The sequence below is a fragment of the Leopardus geoffroyi genome, chromosome A3 (genome assembly GCF_018350155.1).
Source record: "Leopardus geoffroyi isolate Oge1 chromosome A3, O.geoffroyi_Oge1_pat1.0, whole genome shotgun sequence".
Taxonomy (NCBI): Eukaryota; Metazoa; Chordata; class Mammalia; order Carnivora; family Felidae; genus Leopardus; species Leopardus geoffroyi.
In genome coordinates this window covers 12242492-12268254 of record NC_059336.1, presented here as the reverse complement: position 1 = coordinate 12268254, position 25763 = coordinate 12242492, and the positions used below count along the sequence as shown (strand labels likewise).

At 48.7% G+C, this 25763-nt stretch overlaps 1 protein-coding gene across 1 annotated transcript in view; it reads right to left on the bottom strand.

Annotated features, from left to right (window-relative positions):
- Positions 1–13677: 13677 nt before the first annotated feature.
- The window catches only part of KCNB1 (potassium voltage-gated channel subfamily B member 1), a 100586-nt gene continuing 88500 nt past the window's right edge, over positions 13678–25763 (bottom strand). Inside the window, exon 3 of the mRNA XM_045444277.1 lies at positions 13678–24443. Coding sequence (XP_045300233.1) covers positions 22437–24443 — 2007 coding nt within the window. The 3' untranslated portion in view covers positions 13678–22436. The remainder of the gene's footprint in view (positions 24444–25763) is intronic.

The following is a 25763-nucleotide window of genomic DNA, read 5'->3' as shown; positions in this document are numbered from 1 at the left end:
CCAACTTTAGCAAAAATGGAAGACCACTGACTCATTCAACTAAAATATCCAGAATGGGTCTGCCTTCAGGTTTGGCTGGATCTAGCGTTTTAAAGTTTGAAGCTCATTGTATCCTTTTCCTTTGGCCATGCTCTCCTCTGCGTTGGCTTTATTCTTAGGCAGACATCTTGTGGTGGCATCGATGGCTGCCGGGAGCTGTAGACTTTCTTCCTCCCAGTCCAGCATCTCATTCCCAAAAGCCTTATCCTTAGCTAAAGTGCTGGGGTCGCTACTTGCTGGTCTGGCTCATCTCACTTGCTTATCCCTGAGCCAATCAGGCAGTAAGTAGGGAATGGACTGCTCTGATTGACTGGGACTGCACCAAGCATGCGTCCCTGGAGATAGGGGAGGGGTCACTTCTTCTTGAACCATTTAGACCAAGAGTGGGGAAGGGCTAGTACCCTCAAGGAAAATGCAAGGTGCTGGTAGCCGCAACAGCAGGAATGAGAGCTGGGCAGGTCCCAAGACCACAGATGTCTTCCTCCTGGCAAGTGGAAGGGCTGTTATCCAGCTGTTTGGCTTTGCCACCAACTTGCCGTGTGGCCTCGAGCAAGCCCTTTCAACTCCCTGAGCCTCAGTTTCCCCGTCTGTATAGTGATCATCTCCACGGATTCATCCAGCTCTGCGCTTCTGAGGCCAACAGGCTCCGCTTAGCCAATGGCCCTGCCTCCTAGCTTAACAAACGCAAGCTGCGGCTTAGGAATGCATGGCCTTCACAAACCCTGAGGTTGAACTTGGGACGGGACACCCAGCCTCCCGTTCTGCCCATCCCGGCAGGGTACAGCCTGTGATGGTGGGAGGGTAGGGCTCCAAGGAGGTTTCTTTGCACATCTCCAGTGTTCTCCATCTATAATTGGCTCCGAATGAAATGATCTCATCCCTGAACACTGAGGAAGAAGGGCGGCTTGGGGGGGGGGGGGACAGCTCACTGGCAGCATCTGACATAATTTGTGACTAACCCGTTTCTCTCCGGAAAGAGAGATGGTCTGCTCGCTCGAAGAAGACGTAAAAGTCTGAAAGAATGCCTTGGTAATCCATTGAGAAGCCTCCAGCTTTTTGGGCTTTTGAGAGGCCCGAGGTGTTTCTCCTCTCCGTGTAAACCAGGTATCTTCTGACTGTTGCTCCCAAGTCCACTTGACCGCCTGTCACGTCAGCCGCTGGTCAGGGAGGAGGGGAGCGTGGCCAGTCCATCAAGCAATTTATCTCGTATGGATTCTTGATGGGCTTTTGTGGCCAGCTGAAACTCGTTTAAATGCCCATACATTAATTTTGAAAGATGGGCTCCTAATCAACTTTGAAAAAGCTTGTCACAGCACCATCTGTTTGGCGTTTGTCACTATTGCATTACATAAGAGGAAAGACATTTTTAAAGAATGCGGCTGCATTTAGTAATTGGATCGCCGGAGAGGAGCCAAGCCGGGGCGGATGGCACCGTGATTCAGAAATGCCACAGGCCCTTCTCCCGGGTGCGGTGGCCTCCCCAGATTCCACTCAGTTTTGTCAGAGACCAGCTTGCGGGGGGACAGCCCCGAGACGGCTTCTTTTCTTCTAATCTTTCTCTTCCTCTCTTATTCTCCCCTTCCTCCCATTTGTTCTCCCTCACCTGCCACCTCAGATCAGTTCCAGCAAATATTAGCAACAGCCAAATGACTTCACTTCCCTAAGCCCCGATTTCCTCATCTGGAAAATGGGAATAATAATATAGTGTTGCTGTGCAGGTTAAATGCATTAATATATCCAGCTTCACACTTTGGGCCTACCCTCGTAGAGTTATAAACATCATTTTGAGGGAAAGAGCTTCTGTTCCTTAAATAGGCCAAGTCACCCCTGCCTCAGGGCCTTTGCACATGCTGCTCTTGCTTCCTGACATACTCTTTCCCTATATCTTTGCATGGCTGTCTTCTTATTTTGGTCTAGCTCAGGTGTCATCTTCTCAGAGAGGCCTCCCCCAACCACCTTTAGTAAAGTAGTCACACACATTCACCTATGTTATTTTCTTCCCAGAACTTGTTTTCCGTCTCCCAGAGGACCTGGTCTGTCTTGGTCACTGCTGTATCCTCAGCACCTAGACTGTTGCTTGGCGCATGGTAGCTGCTCAATAATTATTTGTTGAATGAATGGCTGAACTCATTAACTCTTCGTGACTGTCCTGTAAAGCAGGGGCAGGAGGGGAAGTGACTCTCAGGGTCACATACCCAGGGAAGGGGCAGGAAGGGAGATGGGGATCTAGGTGCCCTGCTTCCAAGCTTCCTGTGGCCCCCAGGTGGGAACAGCATAGACATGTGGACCTTTGGGCCCACCCTGCCTCCCTGGAGGGTTCAAGCGAGGAGTAAGGCCCAGGGAGCAGCCTCTGAGAGTGGTAAGAGTGAGCCAGCCAGGCAGCCAGGAGGCAAGACTATTTACAGGAGCTGGGGCCATCTCCATGACAACTGGACAACCCACAGCTTCCTGCATCCCTGGGGAGGAGGTCTACTCTTGGCTGGGATGCAGTCGGGACAATGGGGACCCTAAACGCCCAGTATGGGGGAAGGAGGCCTTGTTTCTGAGAGTTGCCTAAAGGCTGGAAGGGCCTAATGAGGCTACGTGAAGTCTGTGTGCGTGTGCATGTGTGTGTGCGTGCATGTGTGTGCACGCGCGTGTGTAGGGGAGCGTCTGGGCTGTGTGCGGCCAAGCTGCCTGATTTGAATCCTGGCTGTGCCACTTCTGCACCGTGACACCTTGTGCAACTGAATTATCCTTCTGGTGCCTAAATTCCCTTCAATGTAAAGACAGCATAAACAGTAGTGTCTTATAGGGTCGTTGGGATGATTAAATGACAGAGTACTCTTATAGCCCTTAGAATGTGCCCGGCATGGTTACTGAGTTCTGGAAATCAGCTTACATCTGACTTCAGGTGGCCTTCCTGCAGCGGTAGTGGGGAATGTGTTCTCCGTCATTCTCTGGGATCTCCACTTCCCTGGCTTTTTGCATTCATTTAACAAATATTTATTGAGCAGCCACTATGTGCCAGGCAATGTTCTAGAAGCTGGGAACACAGCAGGGAACAAAGCAGACAAAAATCTCTGCTTGCGTGGAGCTGACGTTTTTGCAGGATAGATAGACATTAAATATGAGAAAAAGGAAACATGCTATGTCAGATGATTTTAAGTGTTAAGAAGAAAAATAAAACAAGGTTGGGGGATGTGGACTGTGAAGCAGGGGTTACAGTTTCAGACAGTGGCAGGATGTGAGGGTGCCAGAGTTTCAATAAGAAAGGGACTTTTGGGCACAAGTTAAAGGAGGTGAAAGAGGGAGCTGTGTGGCTAACTGGGGCAAGAGCATCCTAGACAAAGGGAACCGCAAGTGCAAAGGCCCTGGGGCAGGAAAGTGAGCATGTGTGGCATTGTATAGTGTAGTTATATCTCTTGGCATGTCTGCATGTGATGTTAGGGGACACACATTTAGTGGTATGTGGGTGGTTCTGGATGGAGATGTTTGTACATGTTTGTTCATGCACAGGCCTGCTGTGTCCAGCCGGAGGCTGTGCCTGAACAATTCAGGGGATGCCATCCATGTAGATTACAATGGAATGCGACATCCTAGAGGTGGCCCCATGCATATTTGTGAGTAAATATTATAAAAACATGTCTGTAAAAATGTCTATAAGTGCATGTGTCTGGACATTTGGATATAAATGATACGTAAATGTGTGTATATGGATATATCTTTATTTAACATGTTAATATTTTGTTTATCATGCATTTTTGCATTCATGTTGATTTTTAAAAATAGGATTTATCTCAATTACTGAGTTTTTTTGGTGCCCTCTTACATTTTATGCCATGGCAAGTGCCTTACTCTCCTCACCTTAGTCCTGGCCCTACTCTGGCCCAGGGATGGAAAATGAATGTGGGGGAGGCCTGGCTGAGGCAAGGGAAGCCTTTCCTTCCAGTTTCTTCCAGCGTCTGTGCTCAACCAGAATCCAAACCCAGTCTGAGCACTTCCTGTTCCTTGAAGATAAGATCTACTGAGTGCTGACTACATACCGGGGACTTGCATACATTACTTCGTTTTATTGTTACAACCAGCTTCTGGTGTAGATATTTGTTCATTTGACTGAACATATATTTATTTAGGGCTTACTATGTGCCGGGAGTACCATTTGGTATTCCTGCTCACCCAGCATCTATGCCTTATTTTTCTGGTGACAGCACCCCAGTTTTTCTTTAGGGAACCTAGTCTCTTCCCCTCTGTACCCCTCCCCCAGCTCCACAGGTAGGCATGCAACTTGGGCGGCCCAATCAGCATAGTCTATCCCTCCGGCTACAGAGATGGAGAGATTGATTATGGGATGAGCATATGACCCACATTGTTCCAGAGTGAATTCTGGCTCTTTTTGCTGCCTTTCTGGGAAAAAAAGAGCTCTCTTTCAACTAAGATTTGTAGCAATACGAAAGGTATAACCCTGGAGCTCCTAGTGAAGGTCCGGTACACGGAGGGGGGTAAAAAACTGAGCCCTTATAACATTTTTAGAGCCCCTAGATCCAGCCATACCTGAAGCCATTACCCTAAGACTTTCCAGTTCTAAGACTTTACTTAAAAAACTTTTTTTAATTAAGCCAGTTTGAGAGGGCATCTGAAATCCTGTGCTTGGCATCGTTATACATTATCTCCTTGAATTCAGAGATGAACTCTGTGAAAAAGGGGTTAGGATTACAAAGAAACTGAGCCTCAGGGGGGTAAGTGGCCTGTCCAGGGTCACACAGCAGGTCAGTAGCTGGAGCTTGGACTTGAACCCAGGTCGTTCTGACTCCTGAGACTTTCTTCCATTCCACATTGTCCGAGCTCTGGACAAGAGGGTCTGTGGGGGTAATAGACAAAAGAACTGAGTCTCAAATTAGCCACCATTTTGCTGTGTGACCTTGATCAAGTAATTTCTTCAATATGAGCCTCAGTCTCCCCATTCGTGAAATGGGGAAAGTGGTGGTGGCTATCCCACTAGGTTGTCGTGAGGGTTAAATGTGATAACCAATGTAAGTAAAGTGCTTAGAACAGGGCTGGGCTTGAAGCAGTGAGCATGAGCTGTTGTTACCATGGCTCTTTTTCTGAGGGAAGGAAGTGGGTCTGGGGGCTTCACCCCTTGCCCACAGCCAACGTGCTCCCTGCTTCCCTGCTGGTCACAGGCTCCCAGCAGCCCTCAGGTGGTGCCCTCGCCCATCTCCTGCCATTTGCGCAGACCTGGCTCATTGACCCGGGAAGTGGGCACTTAAGAGCCACTTCCCCAGTTTCTCTTTTAATTTTCGTTACATAAATTTCACATTTCCTGGAATAGAGATCTTGAACGGCTGGACTCATTTGGAAATCGAGTCTGCAAAGGACCTCATTTATATTAATGGGACCTCGAGTCTGGCTTGTAGGGAGGCTGAGACGAGGATGGATGGTAGGGACTCCCGGGCTGAGCTGCTCCAGGCCGAGCCCAGACGCTGCCTTGGATAAGCAGATGCCTATAGATTTAGGCTGGGACCATTCCTATTATGTGGGAGGCTCCTGGATGCAAGGACTGTGTTGCTATCTGGCTTACCTCCCCCAGTGGCTGCCCACTGCTCAAAGTAACCCTGCTTGACAAGGTGCTGTGTGATGGGCCCCAGCTGACCTCTCCCATGTCCTACCTACCCCTCTTCTCATACATCCCTCTCCAGCCAAGATGGCCTCCTGAGAGTATTCCTGCCTCAGGGCCTTTGCACTTGCTGTGCCCTCTGCCTAAAATGCCATTCTGCCAGCTCTTGGTGTGAATGGCTCTTTTCTGCCAATCAGATCTCGTCTTATGATCACCACCTCTTGGGAGGCCTTCCCTGATTGCCCATCTAGAGTCCTCAGTCACCCTGTATCTTACAGCTTACAATCTGGTGCAGAGAGGGACAAGCCACAGTAACAAACACACATTACTGACTATGACAAGGACTTTACAAGACAGAACACAATCAGCCCTCACCAAAGCCCTTGGAACTAGCTGTTTCTAGTACTAGTTCAGGTAGCACAGAGAGGTGAAATAACTTGCCCAACTTTACACAGCCAGAAACTAGAGAAGCCAGGATTTGAACGCAGGCCATCTTGCTCCCACATTGGCTGGGTTAACCAGCTCACTGAAATCACAGGAAGTTAGAGCCTCCTGCTATAAGGGCTGCACTGCTGTAAGCTCAGGGGGCCGTGACCAGGAAAAAACCCGCCTGATCCTGCCTTTGAAGGATCAACAAAACTCCCTAAGAGATGTGGTGCCTTAGCTGTGTCTGGAATTTATTTATTTTTAAGTTTACATTACAGCTTAAGAATTTTTAACATCTCCACACTGTCCACAGCTAAATTTTTAAGTAATGCATATTATTCCGGGGAGAGACAGTGCTATTCATCATTCTGGGCAGGTGTGTGCTTGCAATTTTGATGTTCTCCCAAATGCTCCAAGGATCGACTCCCTAAGCTTAGTGAGGCAATGGAGGCCTTAAAAGCTTGGGCTCCAGACCTGGTTTCAAATCCCAGCTCCTCCCCTTGGCTCCAGGGGCGTCTCCAAAGTCACTAAGGTGGTTCAATCATCGATAACCAGAAGACCCTGCCCCCTGCCCCTCCATGGTCTATGCTGTGGTGCCAGATGAGAGCCAGGCTCCCCAGACCCAGGAGAGGCTGAGTTGACCTCCTCTCCTGCTTGGCAGGTCCTCGGAAATTAGGCTGGTTTAAGAAAATAAAGAAATGTGGCATTTCAATGAGAACTCGTAAGAGTAGTTGGTTCTGCAGAGGGAAACTGGGTGGTGAGTGAACGGGGTATGAGGGAGATTCTCCTTGCGTACCCTTTCATACCTTTCCAATTGGCATCTCTTGAAATTATTACCTGGTAAATAAGTAAACATTAAAAAAAAAACTTGAAGGGAATGTATTATTTTCACATACCTCTGTGGATTAAGCTTCATTTAGTGTGTTCATTTTCTTTACTCACTTCAACAGCCTGGGAAGTAATTATTGCCCCTGCCTGACAGCTGAGGGAATTGAGGCCTGGAGGGGGGAGGCAGGGCCTTGCCTAGGGTCACATGGTAAGTGAATTAGTGCCTGACTTGACACTCCAACCCAGGCCTCCTGGCCTTCTCTCCAGGCTGCCTCTACCCCACCAGGGACCATTTCCTTCATCAGTGGAAGCCACGTTGAGGTGTGGATTGAGGGGTGCTAATACCATAGAATGGGTATACCTCAACTCCTCGTGATCTGGGTTCAAATCCAGGGTCTGTCACTTGCCTGTTGTGGGACCTTAGGTAAATCACCAAACCCCTGGGGACCCAGTTCTGCAGTGGCCAGCCTGCAAGATGGCGTCCAATGATTCCCGTCTCTTCCTTTTCACTCCTTTGGGTCATCTCCTTCCACAGTGAATAGGGCTGACCTGTGTGGCCTATAGGATATTGCAGAAGGGGCAGTGTGTGTGTGACTTCCAAGTCTGGATAATAAAAAGACAAGACAGTGGAGTATCATTGAGCCTTAAAAAGGAAGGGAATTTTGACACAGGTTACAACATGGATGAACCTTGAGGACATTATGGTGAGTGAAACAAGCCAGGCACAAAAGGACCCATACTGCGTGATTCCATTTATATGAAGTACTGAGAGCTGTCAAAGTCATAGAGATGGAAAGTAGAGGTGTGTTGGGGCGCCTGGGTGGCTGAGTCGGTTAAGCATCGGAATCTTGATTTCAGCTCAGGTCATGATCTCACAGTTCGTGGGCTTGAGTCCTGTCAGTGGGGACCCTGCTTGAGATTCTCTCTCCCTCTCTCCCTGCCCCTTCCCTGCTCGCTTACTCTCTCTCTCTCTCTCTCAAAAATAAATAAATAAACTTAAAAAAAAAAAAAAGAAAGTCAAAGCATGGTTTCCAGGGGCTGCATGGGGGGAGAGAGTGGGGAGTTATTGTTTAATGGGGACAGAGTTTCAGTTTTGCAAGATGAAAAACTCTGGGGATGGATGGTGGGGATGGTTGCACAACAGTGTGGGTATAATTAATGCCATTAAACTGCACATTTAAAAATGGTGGGGAGGGCTCCTGGCTGACTCAGCCGGTGGAGCATGTGACTCTTGGTCTTAGGGTTGTGAATTTGAGCCCCATGTTGGGTGTAGAGATGGCTTAAAAATAATCTTTGGGGAAAGAATGGCTGGGGATGGTAAAGTTTATATGATGTGTATTTTGTCACAAAAAAATAATTGGGAGGAAACACATTGTAGCTTCTGTCTTTCTCTTGGATCATTCACTCTGGGGAAGCCCCCACTGGTACATAAGGACGCTCAAGGAACCCTGTGGACCAAGTCACCTGGTGAAGCACAGAGGCTTCCTGCCATCAGCTCTACATCTCAGCCTGATAACCATGTGGAGACGCCATCTTAGAAGTCCGCCCTCCACCCGTCAAGCCCTCAGATCCGGCTGACATCTTCATTGTAACCTCATAAGTTCCAGAGTCACACAGCTAAGCCACTCCCAAATTCCTGAGCCACAGACACTGTGTGAGATAATAAATACTTATTGTTGTTTTGAGCCACTAAGTGTTGGGATAATTTGTTACTCAGCAGTAGATAACTGACATGTTTCCTCATCTGTAAAATAAGGATGATGTTCAGTTCACAGGGTTGTTGGTAATGATAATCTTATGATGATACCCACGATGATACTTTGACAGGTTGTATTTCATAGAGTTGTTGCTAAGAATTAGCAAATGCATGTAAAGTGCTTGGAACAGTGCCTGACATGCAGTAAGCCTTCTGTAAATATTAAGTGGTATGGTTTCATGTGCTCCGTGATTTCTGGCATTGGTAGGAGCTCAGCCTAGACAATAGACCTCTATGAAAGAATGGATCTAGGCTTTATGTTGTAGTGGCAATAAAAATTGTGGTAGCTATGAGAGCTACAGCTCTATTCCAAGACTTGGGCTAAGCAATTTACGTCTTTTCATTGAAGCCCTCCAGCAGCCCCTTGAAGTGCATGCTGTTATTTTCCTAGTTTACAGACAAGAAAACCAAGGTCCAGAGAGGGAAAATGACTTGCCCTAGGTCACACAGCAAGGAAGTGCCATAGCCAGAATTTGAACTCAGATGCTTCGGACCCCAAGTTTTCTCTTCGGCACCACTAGCCCAAGCTGCAGATTGACGTACCCCTCCTCCCACCCCAAAGCCCATTGTTCTCCCTCAGCCATTTCCTGTTCATCAGCACAAGGGTAAAATTGCCAACACATCTGACCAGCAAATAATTTGTTCCTGCATCTCCCTTCTGCAAGTGTCAAGCTCCCTTTCCCTCCGGAGACCAGAGAGCAGGTCCCTTAGAAATTTTCTTTTTCTGATTCCAGTGTCCTCTCCCAGACCCGCTCCTTCCATATCCAGGGTTGGGAACAAGAAGAACACACACATCCAGAAAAGCACAAAACTGCCTGCTCAGCCCTCGTTCCCTGTGGTGTCTCCTCAGAGGCAGCTTAATTAGCCCCAAACCTTTGCAGCCAGGCACTTCCAGACACGCCGCCAGCTGGCTCCTCACAAAAGCTCTCCTGATATTTGCTGTGGGGACATGTGGCCATCAGGAGGGGCATGTCCCCAGACAGGCGATGAGCTCAGGACATGGGCATCACCACACCTGCTCCTCTCCCCGAGAAGGGGGGGAAACAGTTGGGTAACCCCTGATAACACAGCCTTTTCTGAGTCTGTGTGTGTACTTGTGTATGGGCAGGAGGGCAAATGGGGCCTCGAGGGAGGGACAAGGGTGCTTGCACCTGCAGTGTGCTAGTGGCTGTGCTGGGTCTGCTTTCTCCCATGTCACTGCTTCTCAGCTATTTCTGAATTGCAGGAAGAAGTACATTTTTTCGCCATGACCTGTAACACACACAATTGAAAGGGAAGCTTCATGAATCTGTACCCACATTATGAGCAATGCGTGTTCTGTTCCATTCTGTTCTATTCTATTCTATTCTATTCTGTTCTATTCTGTTCTATTCTATTCTGTGCTATTCTATTCTATTCTATTCTGTTCTATTCTATTCTGTTCTATTCTGTTCTATTCTATTCTGTGCTATTCTATTCTATTCTGTTCTATTCTATTCTGTGCTATTCTATTCTATTCTGTTCTGTTCTATCCTATTCTATTCCAGCCTATACTATTCTTTCATTTAAAAAGTACTAGTCATGGGGCACCTGGGTGGCTCAGTTGGTTACGTGTCCAACCCTTGATTTCGGTCCAGGTCATGATCTCACAGTTGGTGGGTTCGAGCCCTACATTGGGCTCTGTGCTGACCATGGGGAGCCTGCTTGGGATTCTCTCCCTCCTCTCTCTCTCTCTGTTCCTCCTCTGTTCTCTCTCTCTCTCTCTCTCTCAAAATAAATAAATAAACAAAAAAAAAAGTACTAGTCATGACCCATGAAATAAATTTCAAAGTTCCCTAATACCAGGTTTGTGACGTGGGTCTGTGAACTTGCATGGGACAAAATTCTGTATCTTTATCTTCACTGACCTCTGGCTGAAATGCAACACTTCCTTCAGTTATGAATATGGGCAGCAAATCATAGTAGTATTAACAGTACTTGCGACATCATCACTAACAGAAATCATAGATTTTTCTGTATTGCATTATGGCTGTTGCAGATGACTCAAAGCAGCATTTACGCTCTGCATGACCTCAATGTTTTGGTAATTACTAGACCCACTGCTAGATCTTGTTATTTGTTAATAAGGAAGCACATGTATTACTATATCACAGTGTTAAAATATTTCAATAGGCTTCTTTTGTAAACCCGTGTATTTTATTTCATGCATTTAAAATTATTTTTCTGAGAAGGTGACCATGGGGTTCATCAGACTGCATGGGGGGACAGGGCACACAAAGTTGAAGAGCCCCTGCATGAGTGGGCCCCAGCTCATGGTTTATGAAACACTGTCCTAAGCTGTAAGCGTCAGGGGAGCAGTGCCCTGGGGTGTCTAACCCGTGTGTGGTCCCTGAGCCAGCACTGAAACCACATTAATAGCCAACGTTTGTGCAACGCGTGTGTGACTATACAAGGTACTTAATGCAGATCATTCAGTTTAATCTTTACACCAACCTTATAAGGTAGGTGCTATTTTGTTGCCCCATTTCTCTCTTTACCCAATTTTATCTTTTCTTCTTTGTAGCCTCCCTCTCTAGGACCTGTTATTCTTTTCACATTTCTTGCAAGGCAGGTCTCCTGGCAACAAATTCCTTCAATTTTTGTCTAAGAAAGTCATTATTTCTCTTGCACGTTTGAAGGGTAATTTTGCAGGGTATAGAATTCTAGGTTGGTGGGTCCCCCTCCCCACCCCCCCTGCCCCCCTCTCCCCCGCCAACACTTGAAATCTTCAATTCCACTCACTTCCTGTCGCATGGTTTCTGAGAAGTCAGATGTGATTCTTATCTTGGGTCCTTTATAGGGTGTGGTGTTTTTTCCTTTGGATTCTTTCAGGATTTTTTCTTATCTTTGATTTTTCTGTAGTTTGAAAATGACATGCCTACTGTAGTTATTTTGGGAAAGTAATGCTTCTTGGTGCTTCCTGGATCTGTGGTTCCGTGTCTGATTTTAACTTTTGGAAATTCTCAGTCATTATCATTTCAAATATTTCTTCTGTTTCCCTCTTTCTTTCTTCTCTTTCTGGTATTCCCATTATGCAGATGTTATTCCTTTGGTAACTGTCCCACAGTCCTTGGATCTTCTGTTTCTTTTAGTCTTTATCCTCTTCGATTTTTAGTTTTTGAATTTATGCTCTACTGAAGGGAGGGATTTATGATCTATTGGAGGGAGGTGACAATATAGTGTGTCAGAGATAGTGTTATGGAGAAACAACAAACGCATAAGGGGACAGAGGTGACAGGGGCACGTGTGTGTGCAGGGGGGGGGGAGGTTGCCATTATACCTAGGATTTTCAGATAAAGGGGATGCTGAGAAGGTGAACCTGAAGCTGGTGAGGGAATGAACCGTGTGGCTAGCTTGGAAAAGATGTTCTAGGTAGAGGGGACAGCCAGTGCAAAGGCCTTGGGATGGAAGTGTGCTTGGCGTATTCGAAAATTGAATGGTGGCCACTGTGTCTGAAGGGGAGTGAGGGAAGGGAAGAGTAATAAGCTAGGGGATCAAAGAGGATTGAGGAGTCTGGGAGGGAGGCTGGAAAGGGACAGCGTCACTGGGTGAGTCCACACTGGGCATGTCTGAGGAACAGTGAGGAGACCAGCGACAATGGAGCCCAGCACCCTCAGGGGACAGCAATGGGAAGTGAAATCAAAGAGACAGGTGGGACCAGGGGATGTAAGGCCTTGCAGATAGTGCCAAGGACTTTGGAGTTTATTCAAAATGTGATGAGAAGCCTTTGGAACATTTTGATGACGAAGTGACATGATCAGACTGACAGTTTGACAGGATCCCTCTGGCCACTGTGCTGAGAAGAGCCTGAAAGGGATCGAGGGTGGAACCGGGGAATGTGGTCTGGAGGCTGCTGTAATCATTAGGCAATAGACAATGACGGTGTGGCCCAGAGCTGTGGCAGCGCAGGGCCGAGGAGCACAGATTCCAAATCTATTTTGGAGGCAGAGCCCACAGGAACCGCTGACAGGCCATTCATTTTAGCACTGTTTGTTATCACAAAAGTTTGGAAGCAACCTTAATGGTCAGCTGTAGGAGACTAGCCATTACTGTGCATAATAGCACACAGCACAGGCTTCCCAGGAGAATGAGAAAGCTCTTTGTGCATTAATACAGAAATACAGAATGATTTTCAAGATATATTAAATGACAAAAGCAATATGCAGAACAGTTTATGGTATGTTACTATTTGTGTGGGGCAAAAAAAGAAAAAAAAAAGCAAAACACACAGATACACACGTGGTCCTTGGATGTTCTGTTTTGTTTTTGTTGTTGTTGCTGTTTTGTTTTTTTAGTCTTTATTCTCTCCACTTTCCAGGTTTGGAATCTGTGTTCTCTCAGAGGGAGGGATTTATGTTCTATTGAAGGGAGGTAAACAATAAACAAAATACACAAATAAAATATAGTGTGTCAGAGGTGGTGTTATGGAGAACAATGAAGCAGAGAAGGGGACAGATTGTAAAAGTTGTGTGTGTGTGTGTGTGTGTGTGTGTGTCCCCAAGGCCCCATGAGACACTTTGATGAGAGAGTGGTAGTAAGGCCGAGAATACCCAGGTACAGCTGACACTAGAGCCAAATAACCAGAATTTGGACTTTGGCCCATGAACACAGCATGGGGTGGGTTACCGCTGCTTGCCTACTGGGGTGACAAGCCAGTTACATTTTCTTCAACGTTTATTTATTGTTGGGACAGAGAGAGACAGAGCATGAACGGGGGAGGGGCAGAGAGAGAGGGAGACACGGAATCGGAAACAGGCTCCAGGCTCTGAGCCATCAGCCCAGAGCCCGACGCGGGGCTCGGACTCCCGGACTGCGAGATCGTGACCTGGCTGAAGTCGGACGCTTAATCGACTGCGCCACCCAGGCGCCCCGCCAGTTACATTTTCGTACCCTCTTTCAGGTGAAGGCAATCAGTGCTGCCCCTCCACGTCCCCCAATTCAGTCTCTTGTGCAGATCTTCACCTGCCCCCCATCTCCCTGTGCCCTCCAGAAAATAAAACAAACTCCACCAAGCTTGTTTTCTCCATACCTTTTTATTGAACTGTGCATACTTCATTAAAGGACCATTTGCTTAGAAATTCTTAAACATTTGGACATATTTTACAAGACAGGACAGCAGCTGGAGGTCACAATTTCATCCCATCACATGCATAAAAAGACACGGGTTTTTTTGTTGTTTGGTTTCTGTGTGTGTGTGTGTGTGTGTGTGTGTGTGTGCCTGAGCACGCACACACAATGCTCATTGTCACCTTTACAGGAAGGACTAGAGACATCAACTGACCAGAGATGAACAGGACCCACAAATGCGACCCCGAGAGAAGAGCGGCTAAGGACATTGGTCACTTATGGCTAATGTGATTGGCTTGGCCCCCATCATGGGTGGGGTAATCAGAATGGCTTTGCTGGCAGAAAAGCCTCAACCTCACACCATAGTTCGTGGGCGAGACAGAGGGTCTTAGCTAATGGAGTTGGGACACATGCTACCAAGGGAGACACTGGGGCTCAGAAAATAGGAAAACCCGTTGGCTCTCAAGGTTGGAGGGCAGGCTGGCCCTCTTTTCCAGCTGGACTCCCATGGCTCAGGGATTGCAATCCAGTTTCCAGATGTCAGCTCCCAAATTCCTGCCCCAGCAAGTCCCAGACCAGGAGAAATCCCTTCTTTGTGAGCTAAACTAGAACATGAGGCTGAAAATGCAGGATAGGAGAGTAGGGAGGAGGCTGGGGCTGCCCCATGGGGCCCCTGGAAGTGTTGCTCTGAGAAGACCAGGGCCCTGAGGGCAGACAAGTGTCAAATGTGGACATCACCTTGGCCCCTAATTGAATCAAAGGCTAGATGGCATTGGTGGAGCTTACAGGTTTTAATGAGAGCCCCCTCTCCCCGCCCCGCCATTTCTCTTTCCTTCCCAGTTAGCAATACCTCAAGCTGGGTAAGAACTAATTAACTCCTGTATTCACTCACACATTCGCTCATTCAGAAGTCAATCATTTACACATTCATTCACTCAAAGGAACACGGGTTGGGTGACCACTATGTGCCAAGGGCATACACTGGGGGATAACCCTGAGTTCCTGGTGCAGAAAATGGTGTTTCCAGCTCTTGCCTTCGGATCAAAGCCAGGAGGTCTGGAGAGCAAAGAGACCAACTTGCCCCCAGCTCAGCAGCTGCTGATTTTCCTTTTCTCCACCCATCAGGCACCCGGAGCTTAGATGTCAAGCCTACCAAAGAGAGAGCCCGAAACCCTAGTGAAGCCTTAGGGGGCCACGATCCAAAGCCATAGAGAAGTCTGAATCTCTTGGGCATCTTCTCTTGTGCTTCCTTCCTTGTTGTCCAAACCTGGATTAGCTCAGGAGGCAAGAAGCGTGGGACGATCCACATATGATCCTCGAGAGCATCTTAATGGAACAGAATTGGGAGCCTCCTTCGTTTTCTAGAACCGACATGCCTTTGGAGCCGTTAACGTGAGCTATTTCTGCAGGACAGAGCCTCAAAGGGGGATCTTGGGAACTGGGTTTTTGTTTCATTTTGTTTTGAAGGAAAGTAGCTGATCAGGCTATCCATGCAAACCTATTGTCCTGCCTCACTTCATAATAAAACCACCTATCACTGCCTGGACTTGGGGTCTTCCTGAGGAGGAAGGCCCACCTCCTCCAAACCCACCAGACACAGTTGTGTGTGTGTGTGTGTGGGGGGGTACTTTAAAACTTCTTCTGTCAAATGGTCTCCTTGGAGAATGCAGTATCCAGACCCACTTGGGAAGGGGCTAGAGATGTGGGCGACCGGGCAGCTGAAGCCTAGTTTTGCTGTAAAAATGGATTACATCTGCTTCTCTCTTTTGGTCCTTCTGGATTTACTTCATTGGGTGGGGATTTTCAAACATCTTAAATGGGATTTTCTGTTTTATTTGCCGGTTGGGGGGGGGGGGGAGCCCTTTTGGAATGGTGCCATTTGCTGTTGCCTAGGCAGTTAGGCGGCTGGCTAATGGATAAAAGATGATTGCATCTCTTGTACAGAAAGCCTCAGGCCCATGAGGGCACAGGGTCTGGGCAGAAAAGCAGCACCGTGACATGGTCAGCCAGAGAGGGACTGTTCCTTGGCTGGTCTGGGGAGGGCAGCATAAGCCTCATCCCAGCCAGTGTGGCTCCTGTTAGGGCACTGGGGACAGGTTGGGTCATTAAAATTACCCAAGATAGGAAGCAGAGGGGGAAGCAGGGTATCTTGCTGCCACTTCCTTCCCTGGCACCCCTGCAGAAAACTCCAAATCCTAGAATTTGAATTCCTGCTAACTGTAATCCCTGCTTTTGCCTCAAGTCTTTGAGCCTGTGCCTAGACGTCCAAACCACACACACACACACACACACACACACACACACACCCCAGAGAGAGAAGGAGAATTGCCCTGGTTGTTCAGTCCACTTGCCATGCAAAGTGAGGGTCTCTCTGCAACATCCATTTTGTGCATGATCTACCCTCTTTTTATCAGCTCATCCCCCAACACGGCACCGACTTCCATGGTGAGGCAGCCCCACCTGCGGGAAGCACTTTCTTAACTTCAGCTGAAACTGACCACCTTGTTCCTCTCACTCAAGAGAGAGGCTTCACTCAGAGGCTCGCTCGCAGCCATCCTGCAGGCAGATGATGTCTTCTTCAGGAGAACTGCCCCCCTCCCTCCCCATCCTGGCCAGCCCTTAGAAGATCTTTTCGGGATCTCCGCAGAGAAGAATGGAGAGTTAGAATCGGAGGGAAAAAAAAGATGAGGGACCGCTGGATTCACCAGAGCCCCTTCCAAATCCATTTCGTCAGGTTGGCATTTGGGGAAGTCCAGGAGAAATTCCAGGTTAAGACAAAACCAGGGGCAGTGGAGGGAAGCCCAAATGACACAATCTCTCTCTAGATGAAAACAGCCACAGGCTAGACTGTTTGCTTATCTGGGCATCAAACCTAGCAAACTACTAGGAGACAATTTTGTTTTGTTCTTGTGCAAAAGTTTTTAAAAATCTCGTCTGTTTTATTTGGCTCTGGTCCAAACCAGATTACCAGGAACTTTTGGGGGTAGCAAAACTCCGATTAGGGTCATAGTCCAGAATAATACATTTGTCCTTCAATTGGTTTCCTCTTGGGGTTTATCCAAAGGGATGGTTCACTGCCATGGGGGTCCAGATTCGGCTCAAATCTCTGATCTGGCCAGAGGCCAGAGTCCTGAAGCCAACAGTGAGGCAGGTCGGGGTATGAACACCTAAATGAATGGAAGCTGAAGATTATCTGGGTTTTCTTCAATTTCCTGTAGGAGTTGAAGAGTGGAGAATCACTTTCTGCTGAAGATCCTGCTTCCTGAGGTGTCCTCTGCCCACCTGAGGCTGGAAGCTGCTTGGGGGGGGGGGGGGGGAGGGGATTAATCAGGACACTCCAGAAACTCCCTGGGGCCTGGATAGGTGGGAACTGGAGAAACACCACTGCCCTTGCCACACGTCTCTGGTGCTAGGGAGCCAGGCAGCTGGGAAGGGGAGGGCAGATGCGCTGGCAGATTCTGGGGGACACGTCTTCTCAGGGTTCGGCTGCAGGCTTGTCTATTGCTTTTTGGTGAGGCTGTTGGAAATGCATTAAAATGAGGACCTGGTAACAAGTTGATGAGATCTGAGGCCCCAGCATGTTCTCCGAGGTTTGCAAGAACCTGAAAATGCTCTGGCCTTCGGATCCAACTGATGTTACAAGGGAGCAGGGGTGTTGTAACAGGCCAGCTGAGAGGGGCTTAGGTGTATCCTGGACCCCAGCAGGAAGTTTGCTTGCAAGAGATTTTTGGTTCCAAGATCTCTGGGGATGAGAAAATTCACTCTCTTCCAAGTGCCAGCAGGGTGGGGGAGAATGAGCTGAACCAGCCCACATTCTATCCCGATCTTGAGGGCCATCCACGGCCCTGCTTCTCCTGGTCTCACTCCTGCATCCAGGCCCAGGATTAAGAACAGAAGAAACACCCAGAACGAGGGAAGTAACAGTGTCCACAGACTCTAGGCCAAGTGTCAGGAAACGCCTGCGTGAGCAGGTCAGAACCCCAAGTCTTTCCCTATCCCCAGAAAGTCAGAATCAAAAGGAAGAAAAGAAAGCAAGCCCGAGGGGCAATGGGAGGAAATGAAAAAGACCAGAGAGTATCAGCTATGGTGATGACCCAACAATAAAACTCCTAAGACGTTATTCTAGATTACAAAAGTAGCCATGAGACGAAGCGGCCCTATTACAAATTGGCTAAAAACACCTATGTACCTATATACTTTTTATCTGAACAGAAAAAGAGGCTACTCTGAGACACATGGATATCCTTCTAGAGCCAGAAAAACAGCAACAGAAAATGCAGAGGTAACTTTTTTATTTCTGGGCGTAGCCAGGCTGGTCTGGGTCCCCCTGGCTGAGCGAAAGCATGTGGATGCGGTCATGTATGTGGTGAGAAACGGGAAACTGTAACTCAGGGCTGGAGGCTCTCCACTGTCCGGTGGGGGGTGGCGGGGGTGACCTCTTCTTCCTCTCGCCACAGGAAGAGCCATTTCCCAAAAAGGATCATGCCCTCGAGGCGGTTTGCCTGGCTCTCCTCGGATTCAAAGTTACCTAACTGGAGGCTGAAGCCTGGGGTTATGTTACTTGGGGCTAGTTAGCAGAGAACGAAGAAGCGAGGGAGGGGGTTGGGGGGGGGAGGAGGAGGAGGAGAGAGACGGGGAGAGGGAGAGAGACCTGGCTCCGGTGACCCTTGTCCGCGATGAAGTTTGAATTTCCCCTTGTCCATGGACTAGACACTCCAGCCATGACTTGGAGCAAGACAGAAACGTACGATAGTTACGAACATGAATACGTCGCAGTTTTACAGAAGAGAATACTGTTTCTTTTTCTCCTCAGAAAAGGGGATCTTATTAGGAGAGAGGGCAGGGCTGAAGCTAGTCACCAAGAGGCGGTGGAGGAGAGCTGGGAGTCAGTTTGGCCAAGTTTGTGGTCGCCAGCACTTTGGGGGCGGGGGTGGGGGGTGGGGTGGGGGTCAAGCCGGGTGAGTTGAAAGGAAGTGGTCTCCTCAGGATTTTGCCGTTCTCTGTCTTCTTCTTTCTTCTTGATCCCCAGTGCTTTTAGAGAAAGGGCCTTCACGGGAACAAATGTCCTCTCCTCTTCTTTCTTTCCCCGTTAAGTGTGCTTAAAATTCCTAAAGAAGGCACTGAGAAATCTACTGCACCAAAGCCCTGTTTTTTTTTTTTTTTTTTACCCAAAGATAAAAAAAAAAAAAAAAAAAAAGTGAAAAAACCGACTCCTCCAGAGCTGGCCCTCCTCTCTCTGCAGGTCGCAGACTCCCCTGTGTGATCGGGACACACAGCCGCCTGGTCCCTAGCCCTTACTGATAATGGCGGAAGTTGGAAGCCAAGTTCGGCTGGGTTCTCGGCGAATTTCACTGAGTTCGCCAAAGGGACCAGGCATCCACCCGCGCGAGCTTGGTTTCTTTGGGTTGACTTGTTTTTTTCCTCCCACCCCCCCCCCCCCCCGTTTTTGTTGGTTCAGGAACGGGTGTGATATGGATCACCAAGGTAAAGTGGTATTGGCCTCCAGACCATGCCTTCCTCTCTTCCGTGAGGACCTGTCTGTCAAGGTCAGCTTCTCAGTGGAGACTCTTAGGTAGATTTCCCAGTGCATATACACAGGTACAGGTAGGGTGTACACGTATTAAAAATCGGGGTATGCTCCTTTTTGGCAGGTGGGGCCTGGGAAAACTTACAATACTCTATTTTGAATTGGGCACAGGGGAAAAGCTATATTCCCACAATACGTACACAAGTAAAAGGAAAAAAAAAAAAAAACATAATGCAATACTTTCTAAGCATAGTATATGCTGAGTTTCAATTATTCTGTTTCTATAAGAACTCTATAGGACTCTGGCTAGTAAGCCTGAAAAGGTAGGTTCTTAATGATACTTCTGAATTCGTCCTTCAAAAGTGACTCCATAAAATGCTACTTTAAGGTCAGACAAACTACACAGGGAAGGAAGGGCCAGGTCCTGTGTGACCACACAAGGCAGAAAGGGCCTTTGGTTACAAGGAGAGTTGCACCAATTGGTTATTAGTTAAAAAAAAAAGAAAAAGAAAGAAAAAAAAATCATATCCAATCTGTACACTTCTCATCGGCTTCAACCAACAAATGAAATGCCTTGATTTGAAGAAGGGGTGGTAAGTTCCTTCTCACTGTATATGGCTATATTTAAACATGTTCACTTTCCTGATATGTAAAATAGACTATATTACTATTGTTACTAATTTTTACAGATAGCATCAGCTCTAAAAATATCGGAATCGGAAATCACAACTATTTACTTTTATCAAAAAGCATTTGTTTTCCCTGAATTTTCACGTTTGTGCTGATGGCCGACGTAAATGGTCACGAAAACAAAGAAGAGGCAGGTGAGATGAGATGGGCCGGGGAGGACTGTCCGTCGGCCGCTCCTCAGTAGGCCCCCAGCCCGCGCTGTGTGCCCGGCAAAGCGCTTGGGGGCGTGGCTGCTTCCTCTCTCTCTGGTGCTACCAGCACAGGATGACCTCACACTTTCCCTGCCCCTTAAGTCCCTTTGCAGTGGCTGCGAGGATGCTCTGAAGATACCTCAGAGTGGCAAGATACTTCGGCATCGGCATCGTAGCCTTTGTTAACACAGCAAAGAACAGGACTGCACCCTCTTGGAAGGATCCACAGTCCCCAGAGACACTGAGAAGCAGTATGAACCAGGTACATATTCAGCAGAGCACAGGTGTTTTTAAGGGCGGTGGGATGACTCCTGTGGACACCTGTGACAGGTGGTCCAACCGCATGCCATTGTGCAGAGGGCAGGCAGAATGACTCTGATTATTTGTGTACTGACAGGTGGCTCATGCCATCACACTCACAGGCAGACCAATGACACATTGTATGAGGACCAGGAGACCCACGCCACGTTTGTTCCATCAGGAAGACGTGTGCCTGTCACCGTGCTGTGGACCGGCAGATCTACACTACTGTACTTGGGACATCGTCCATCCACGTTGTATTTAGGGAACGACATCGGTCCGTTGTACTAAAGACAGGCAGATATGTCATCTTGACTGACAGATGGGCCAACAGCAGGGCATCATGCTAACCGGTGGCTCAACCCAATGTGTCTGAACTGAGGAACGGCCAACACCACCGTCCTTACCGGACCCAAATCAGGCAGGCCAACGCCAGGTCGTCGAACTAGGACAGGAAGACCAACACCAAGAAATACACCGGAAGCACTCACAACGCACACAAATACTTATTGCTTTTGTCCGTACTAGCTGCATTGATGGCTGCAGAAAGGAGGGCTGAGTTTTAGTACAGACAGTGACACTGAAAACATACCAACAGCTGGTTGACGAGAAAGAGAACAGAGTAAACACCCAGTGCCCACCGCCTACTGTGTTCTTCGGAGATGCGCGTGTCTCCTGCACACGGGGCTCTGTGAGAGGCCCCACTCCAGGGCTCAAGTACCCTTCCTCGCAAGGGGGCCAACAGGGAGCTTCAGAGGGACAGGGAAGGAGCCCACAGACTTCAACATGGCGGACAGCAATACCCGCACAACATCACCCACCGTGGCCCGACACAGGCATGTAGTTAACAGCCCAACTGTAGTCCCAAAAAGTGGCCCACGGGAAATAGTGCTTGTTTTTAAAGTGCAAGATGTTGACACTGTCCCTGGTAGAACCTATTTTTGAAAAACATAAAGTGCTTTTTATTTTAACTTTTTTTTTTTTTTTAAACTTGAATACCACAGGAAACAAAAAAGAATTTCTATCATAGTAGATGCTTTCCCTGCTGCCACAGGAAGTATTCAAAAGTCTGAACTGGGCATTTCAATTGGGGATTTTTTTTTTTTTTTCCATTTTTGCAGGTAAAAAAAAAATCAGATTTTATTCTGTTCTTCGGTAACATACAGTCTCTTTGAATAAGCTATTTCTTTTGCATATTTGACTCTTGCATATGTTTTGAGTCTATGCTAGGGATGCACAGAGAGGGTTTTCCTTATACAACCCTAAAGCAATGTTCACAGTTCACACTGTTGGCTGAGTGCCTGCCGTCCGAACCCTTCCCACGTTGCCGGGGGGCAATCAGAATCAGGAACAAGTGGTGCAACTCACCCTGATGATATCTCAAAATAAAATCTCAGGTACTACGGAACACTGAAGTCGATGAAGACATTTGAGGAAGGGTTTTGCGCTGGGACCGTGGTTTATGGCGCAGAAATTTCCCCACGACACAAGCATCCTCTGCAGCCTTCTGACAGTGGGATCCATCCGGGAGGCGATGGACAGGAGTTCCTACAGGTGGCTGGGCAATGCCCAAAACGAAATTGGTCAACCCGGCCACTTGTTGTTGTCCAGCGTCCGTCTCCAGCCGAAGCCCAAGGGATGGAGATGTTGCCCCCTGAGGCTGCGATGGAGAGCCGTGACAGAAAAGTGGGGACTAGGTAGTCTTGGTGAGGTCTAGCATGTGGTAGTGGTGGCTATGAGTTCTGCCCATGTCATCTCCCAAAGAGGGCAGCAGAGTTGTTACAAGGAGACGCCATAGCCTGTGGCTTGGCCCACTTCATCCTGCTGTACCTGTCATGGCTCTCCAGGCCCCAGGGAGCCTCCTCTGGAGTCTCTCTTCTGCCTGGGGGCTCTGCAGAGCCCGTCTGTCTGAGTTCGTGCGGAAAAGCTCTGCGGCAGCTCAGCTGAACAGCACGCCTCTTAAGTCTTGCCACAAGTCTCTGCTGCAGGTAGGGTAGCTCAGAGGCTCTGATCCCGTGTGCTTCCGTGGGCTCCTCCCCCTGGCAACACGCGGACGTCAGGGGAGATGTGGTTCTCGAGTTTGCACTTTTCCTGACCACTGGGGCCTTTTCCAGTCAATGCTTCTGTCGAGTAAATACAGTTCTGCCTTAGGAACTTAGGGGAGGTGGGTAAGGGGGAGCTTTCAAAGTGGTTCTTCTCTGATCTTGTCCCGACGCTGAACTTGGGACTGGTGCTCACATGCACGCTCTTGGGAGGGCTGGAATCTACACTGTAGAGAACCTGCCCCTCATCGTCTGTGTCCGCATCAATGTACTGGTGGATGCCTGCTTCGAAGTTGAATGCTATTGCTGTGTGTTTCTCAGGCGACCGGGGGGGTGTCCTAGCACTTGCTGTGGTATAGATGGAGGACTCTGGGCTCAGTACAGGCCTGTCCAAGAGTGTGGCACACTCTAGCCCAGCGACAGCAGCTGCACCCCCCCGGTTCCTAAGAGGGTCATGGTACATCCCCAGAACGGGGACTAGTGGACTGGGGTCACCCTCCATGAAGTTGACTTTAAGTGCTCGTAGCTTCAGGGGGTTATTCGTCTTCATAGAACTCTTGGGGCTCTCAATGAAGAAAGAAGAGCATTGGCTGGCATCAGGGGTGGGGTTGGCCTCCACAAATCTCCCACCACTGGCACCCAGAGCTCCCCGCCAGCCCACCTCTGGGGCCATGCTACCCCCAGTCTTGCTGGGGAGCGAGGCCAAAGGGCTGTGGGAGAATCTGGTGGCTTCGGGGAAGTCTGTGGCACAGCTAATGAAGCTATCGATGCTCGACATGCTTCGCATGTCGATGACCCCTTCTGTACGAGTGGGCAGAGGGGCTACAGGGCTGGGGATACTCTCCATTTCAAGTTCTTCCTTTGGTTTGCTCTGTGTGGTTGACTCCTTGGTATTGAGGATGGGTTGAGATTGGGTCTTGGCCATCTTGTTGTACATGTCTTCCAACTGCTGGACGTTCAGGTGCTGAGGACTGGAAGATGATCTGGCCTTCTCAGGGGATCCCTGCTCCTTGGTTTCAAAGGACTTACTTGAGCTAGTTTCAGAAAGTGTCCTCTTTGTCCATTTCCATTTGTTGGGAGACAAGTGATTATCTTGTACTTTGTCCTTCTTACTCATATTTTCTCCATTTTTCTCCACCACGATGTCCATCATCTCGATGCTCCGGGCGAAAGCATCTTTCATGTTCATGGAGACAATGCTGCCATTCCTCTTGGCTCTCTCCAGAGCCTCTCTCCGCTTGATTGCTTTCTCCTGCCTCTTCTGCTCCTTGTAGAACTCAGAGAAGTTATTGACAATGATCGGGATGGGAAGAGCAATCACCAGGACACCTGCAATGCAGCAGAGTCCTCCGACAATCTTCCCCAGGAGAGTCTTGGGGTAGATGTCTCCATACCCAACCGTCGTCATGGTGATGGTGGCCCACCAGAAAGAGGCCGGGATGCTTTTGAACTTGGTGTCATCCTCGTCCTTCTCGGCAAAGAAGACAAGGCTGGAGAAGATCATGATGCCCATGGCGAGGAAAAGGATGAGCAAGCCCAGCTCATTGTAGCTCCTTCGCAGGGTGAAGCCCAAGGACTGGAGGCCGGTGGAGTGGCGTGCGAGCTTGAGGATGCGGAGGATACGCATGATGCGGAAGATCTGGACCACGCGGCGGACATTCTGGAACTGCAGCACACTCTTGTTGGATTCGGTGAGGAAGATGGTGACATAGTAGGGCAAGATGGCCAACAAGTCAATGGCGTTGAGTGGGCCCTTGAAGAACTTCCACTTCTTGGGTGAGGAGAGGAACCGCAGCAGGTACTCCATGGTGAACCACGCGATGCACACGGCCTCCACGTGAGCCAGCTGGGGGTTGTCTGTGGTCTGGCCGAACTCGTCAAGGCTCTGCAGCTCGGGCAGCGTGTTGAGCGACAGGGCAATGGTGGAGAGGACAATGAACATGATGGAAATGATGGCAAGGATCTGCAAGGAGAAGAGAGCGGGATTTAGTTACCAACCTCCAGTAGGATGATCATCCTAACACCCTGACTCTGTGGGGTGCTCCTCAACAGTTCAAGGGCACTGTCACATCTCACTTGTCACTTAATGACTGGTTGTTTGAGCTAAAAAGATCACTTATTCAAATCCATTTTTGTTTTTTTGAATCCATTCAAAACCAAAGCCCGGAGACCGCAATGATTTCAAGCTAACTATTCTAGCCCGAGGGGTCAGCAGTGAGGACACAGCGGGTTTGAAAGACAGCGTGAGGAGCAACAATTTAAGAGCTTGGACTCTGGTGTCAGGTTGTTTTGGGTTTAAATCCCAGCTCTGCCACTTCCTTACCAGGTGAGCCAGGTAAGCCAGGCTCCTTACCAGGGAGCCAGGTGTTTATCCTAAGCCTCAGTTTCTTCATCTGCAAAATGGGAGGGCAAATACAGTGTCTATTTCAGAGAGCTGCTATGAAAAGTCAAGGCGTTAATGTGTGCAAAGTGCTCAGGACAGCTTCCAGCAGCACACGGGGAGTGTCTGATAAACACCCGCTATCTTCGTGGGGGCGACCTCTCAACCCTCACCCCACAACATGCCGTCAGCTCAGACCACCCAGGCTCCGCGTGGCTCAGCTGGCCTTTGTTTCCTGCCCTGTCCCCAAATGTCCTGTTATATCCTGTGAGCAAATGCCACTGCTGCTTTGCATATGAGAGTTTTCCGTCCTTTGCAATCAGTCCTCATGCACAACACAGGGTGGTCGAGCCTACATTTCTACTTCGACCCCTCTCTTTGGGTCTCTCCTGCCACAGGTTCCCAAACGTCACACTTCTCTGGCCACACGCCATTTTTGGCCGATCCCGCATGTCTGTGTCCCTTCTTCTCTGTTCAGTGAACTCCAATCCATCTTTAAAAACCCAGCCCACGTGACCCCTCTCTGTAGAGGTCATTCCTGGTGGGACTGGCCGCTCCGTCCTTCGGGTCCCTCACCACTTCGCCTTCCCTTGCGTGCTTTTACAACACATCCCATTACAGAGGCGTGTGTGTTCATCACTGCCCAGAATCCGTGAGCTTCCGGGGGGACGAGGGATGGGTTCAGAGCTTTGTCTCTGCACCCCTCGCACTCCTAGCACCTAGCCCAGGGCAGGGGCTAGTCCAAGTTCACAGAGTGACAAGCGGAAGGAACAGGACCAGAATTCAGTTGTCAATCTGGCTACTGTTTATTGATCATGTACGACATGTGAAGCACTTTGCTAGGCACCGGGGGCACCATTGGCAGCAAGAAAGCTCTTTCTCCACCAGCCCAGATGCCAAAAG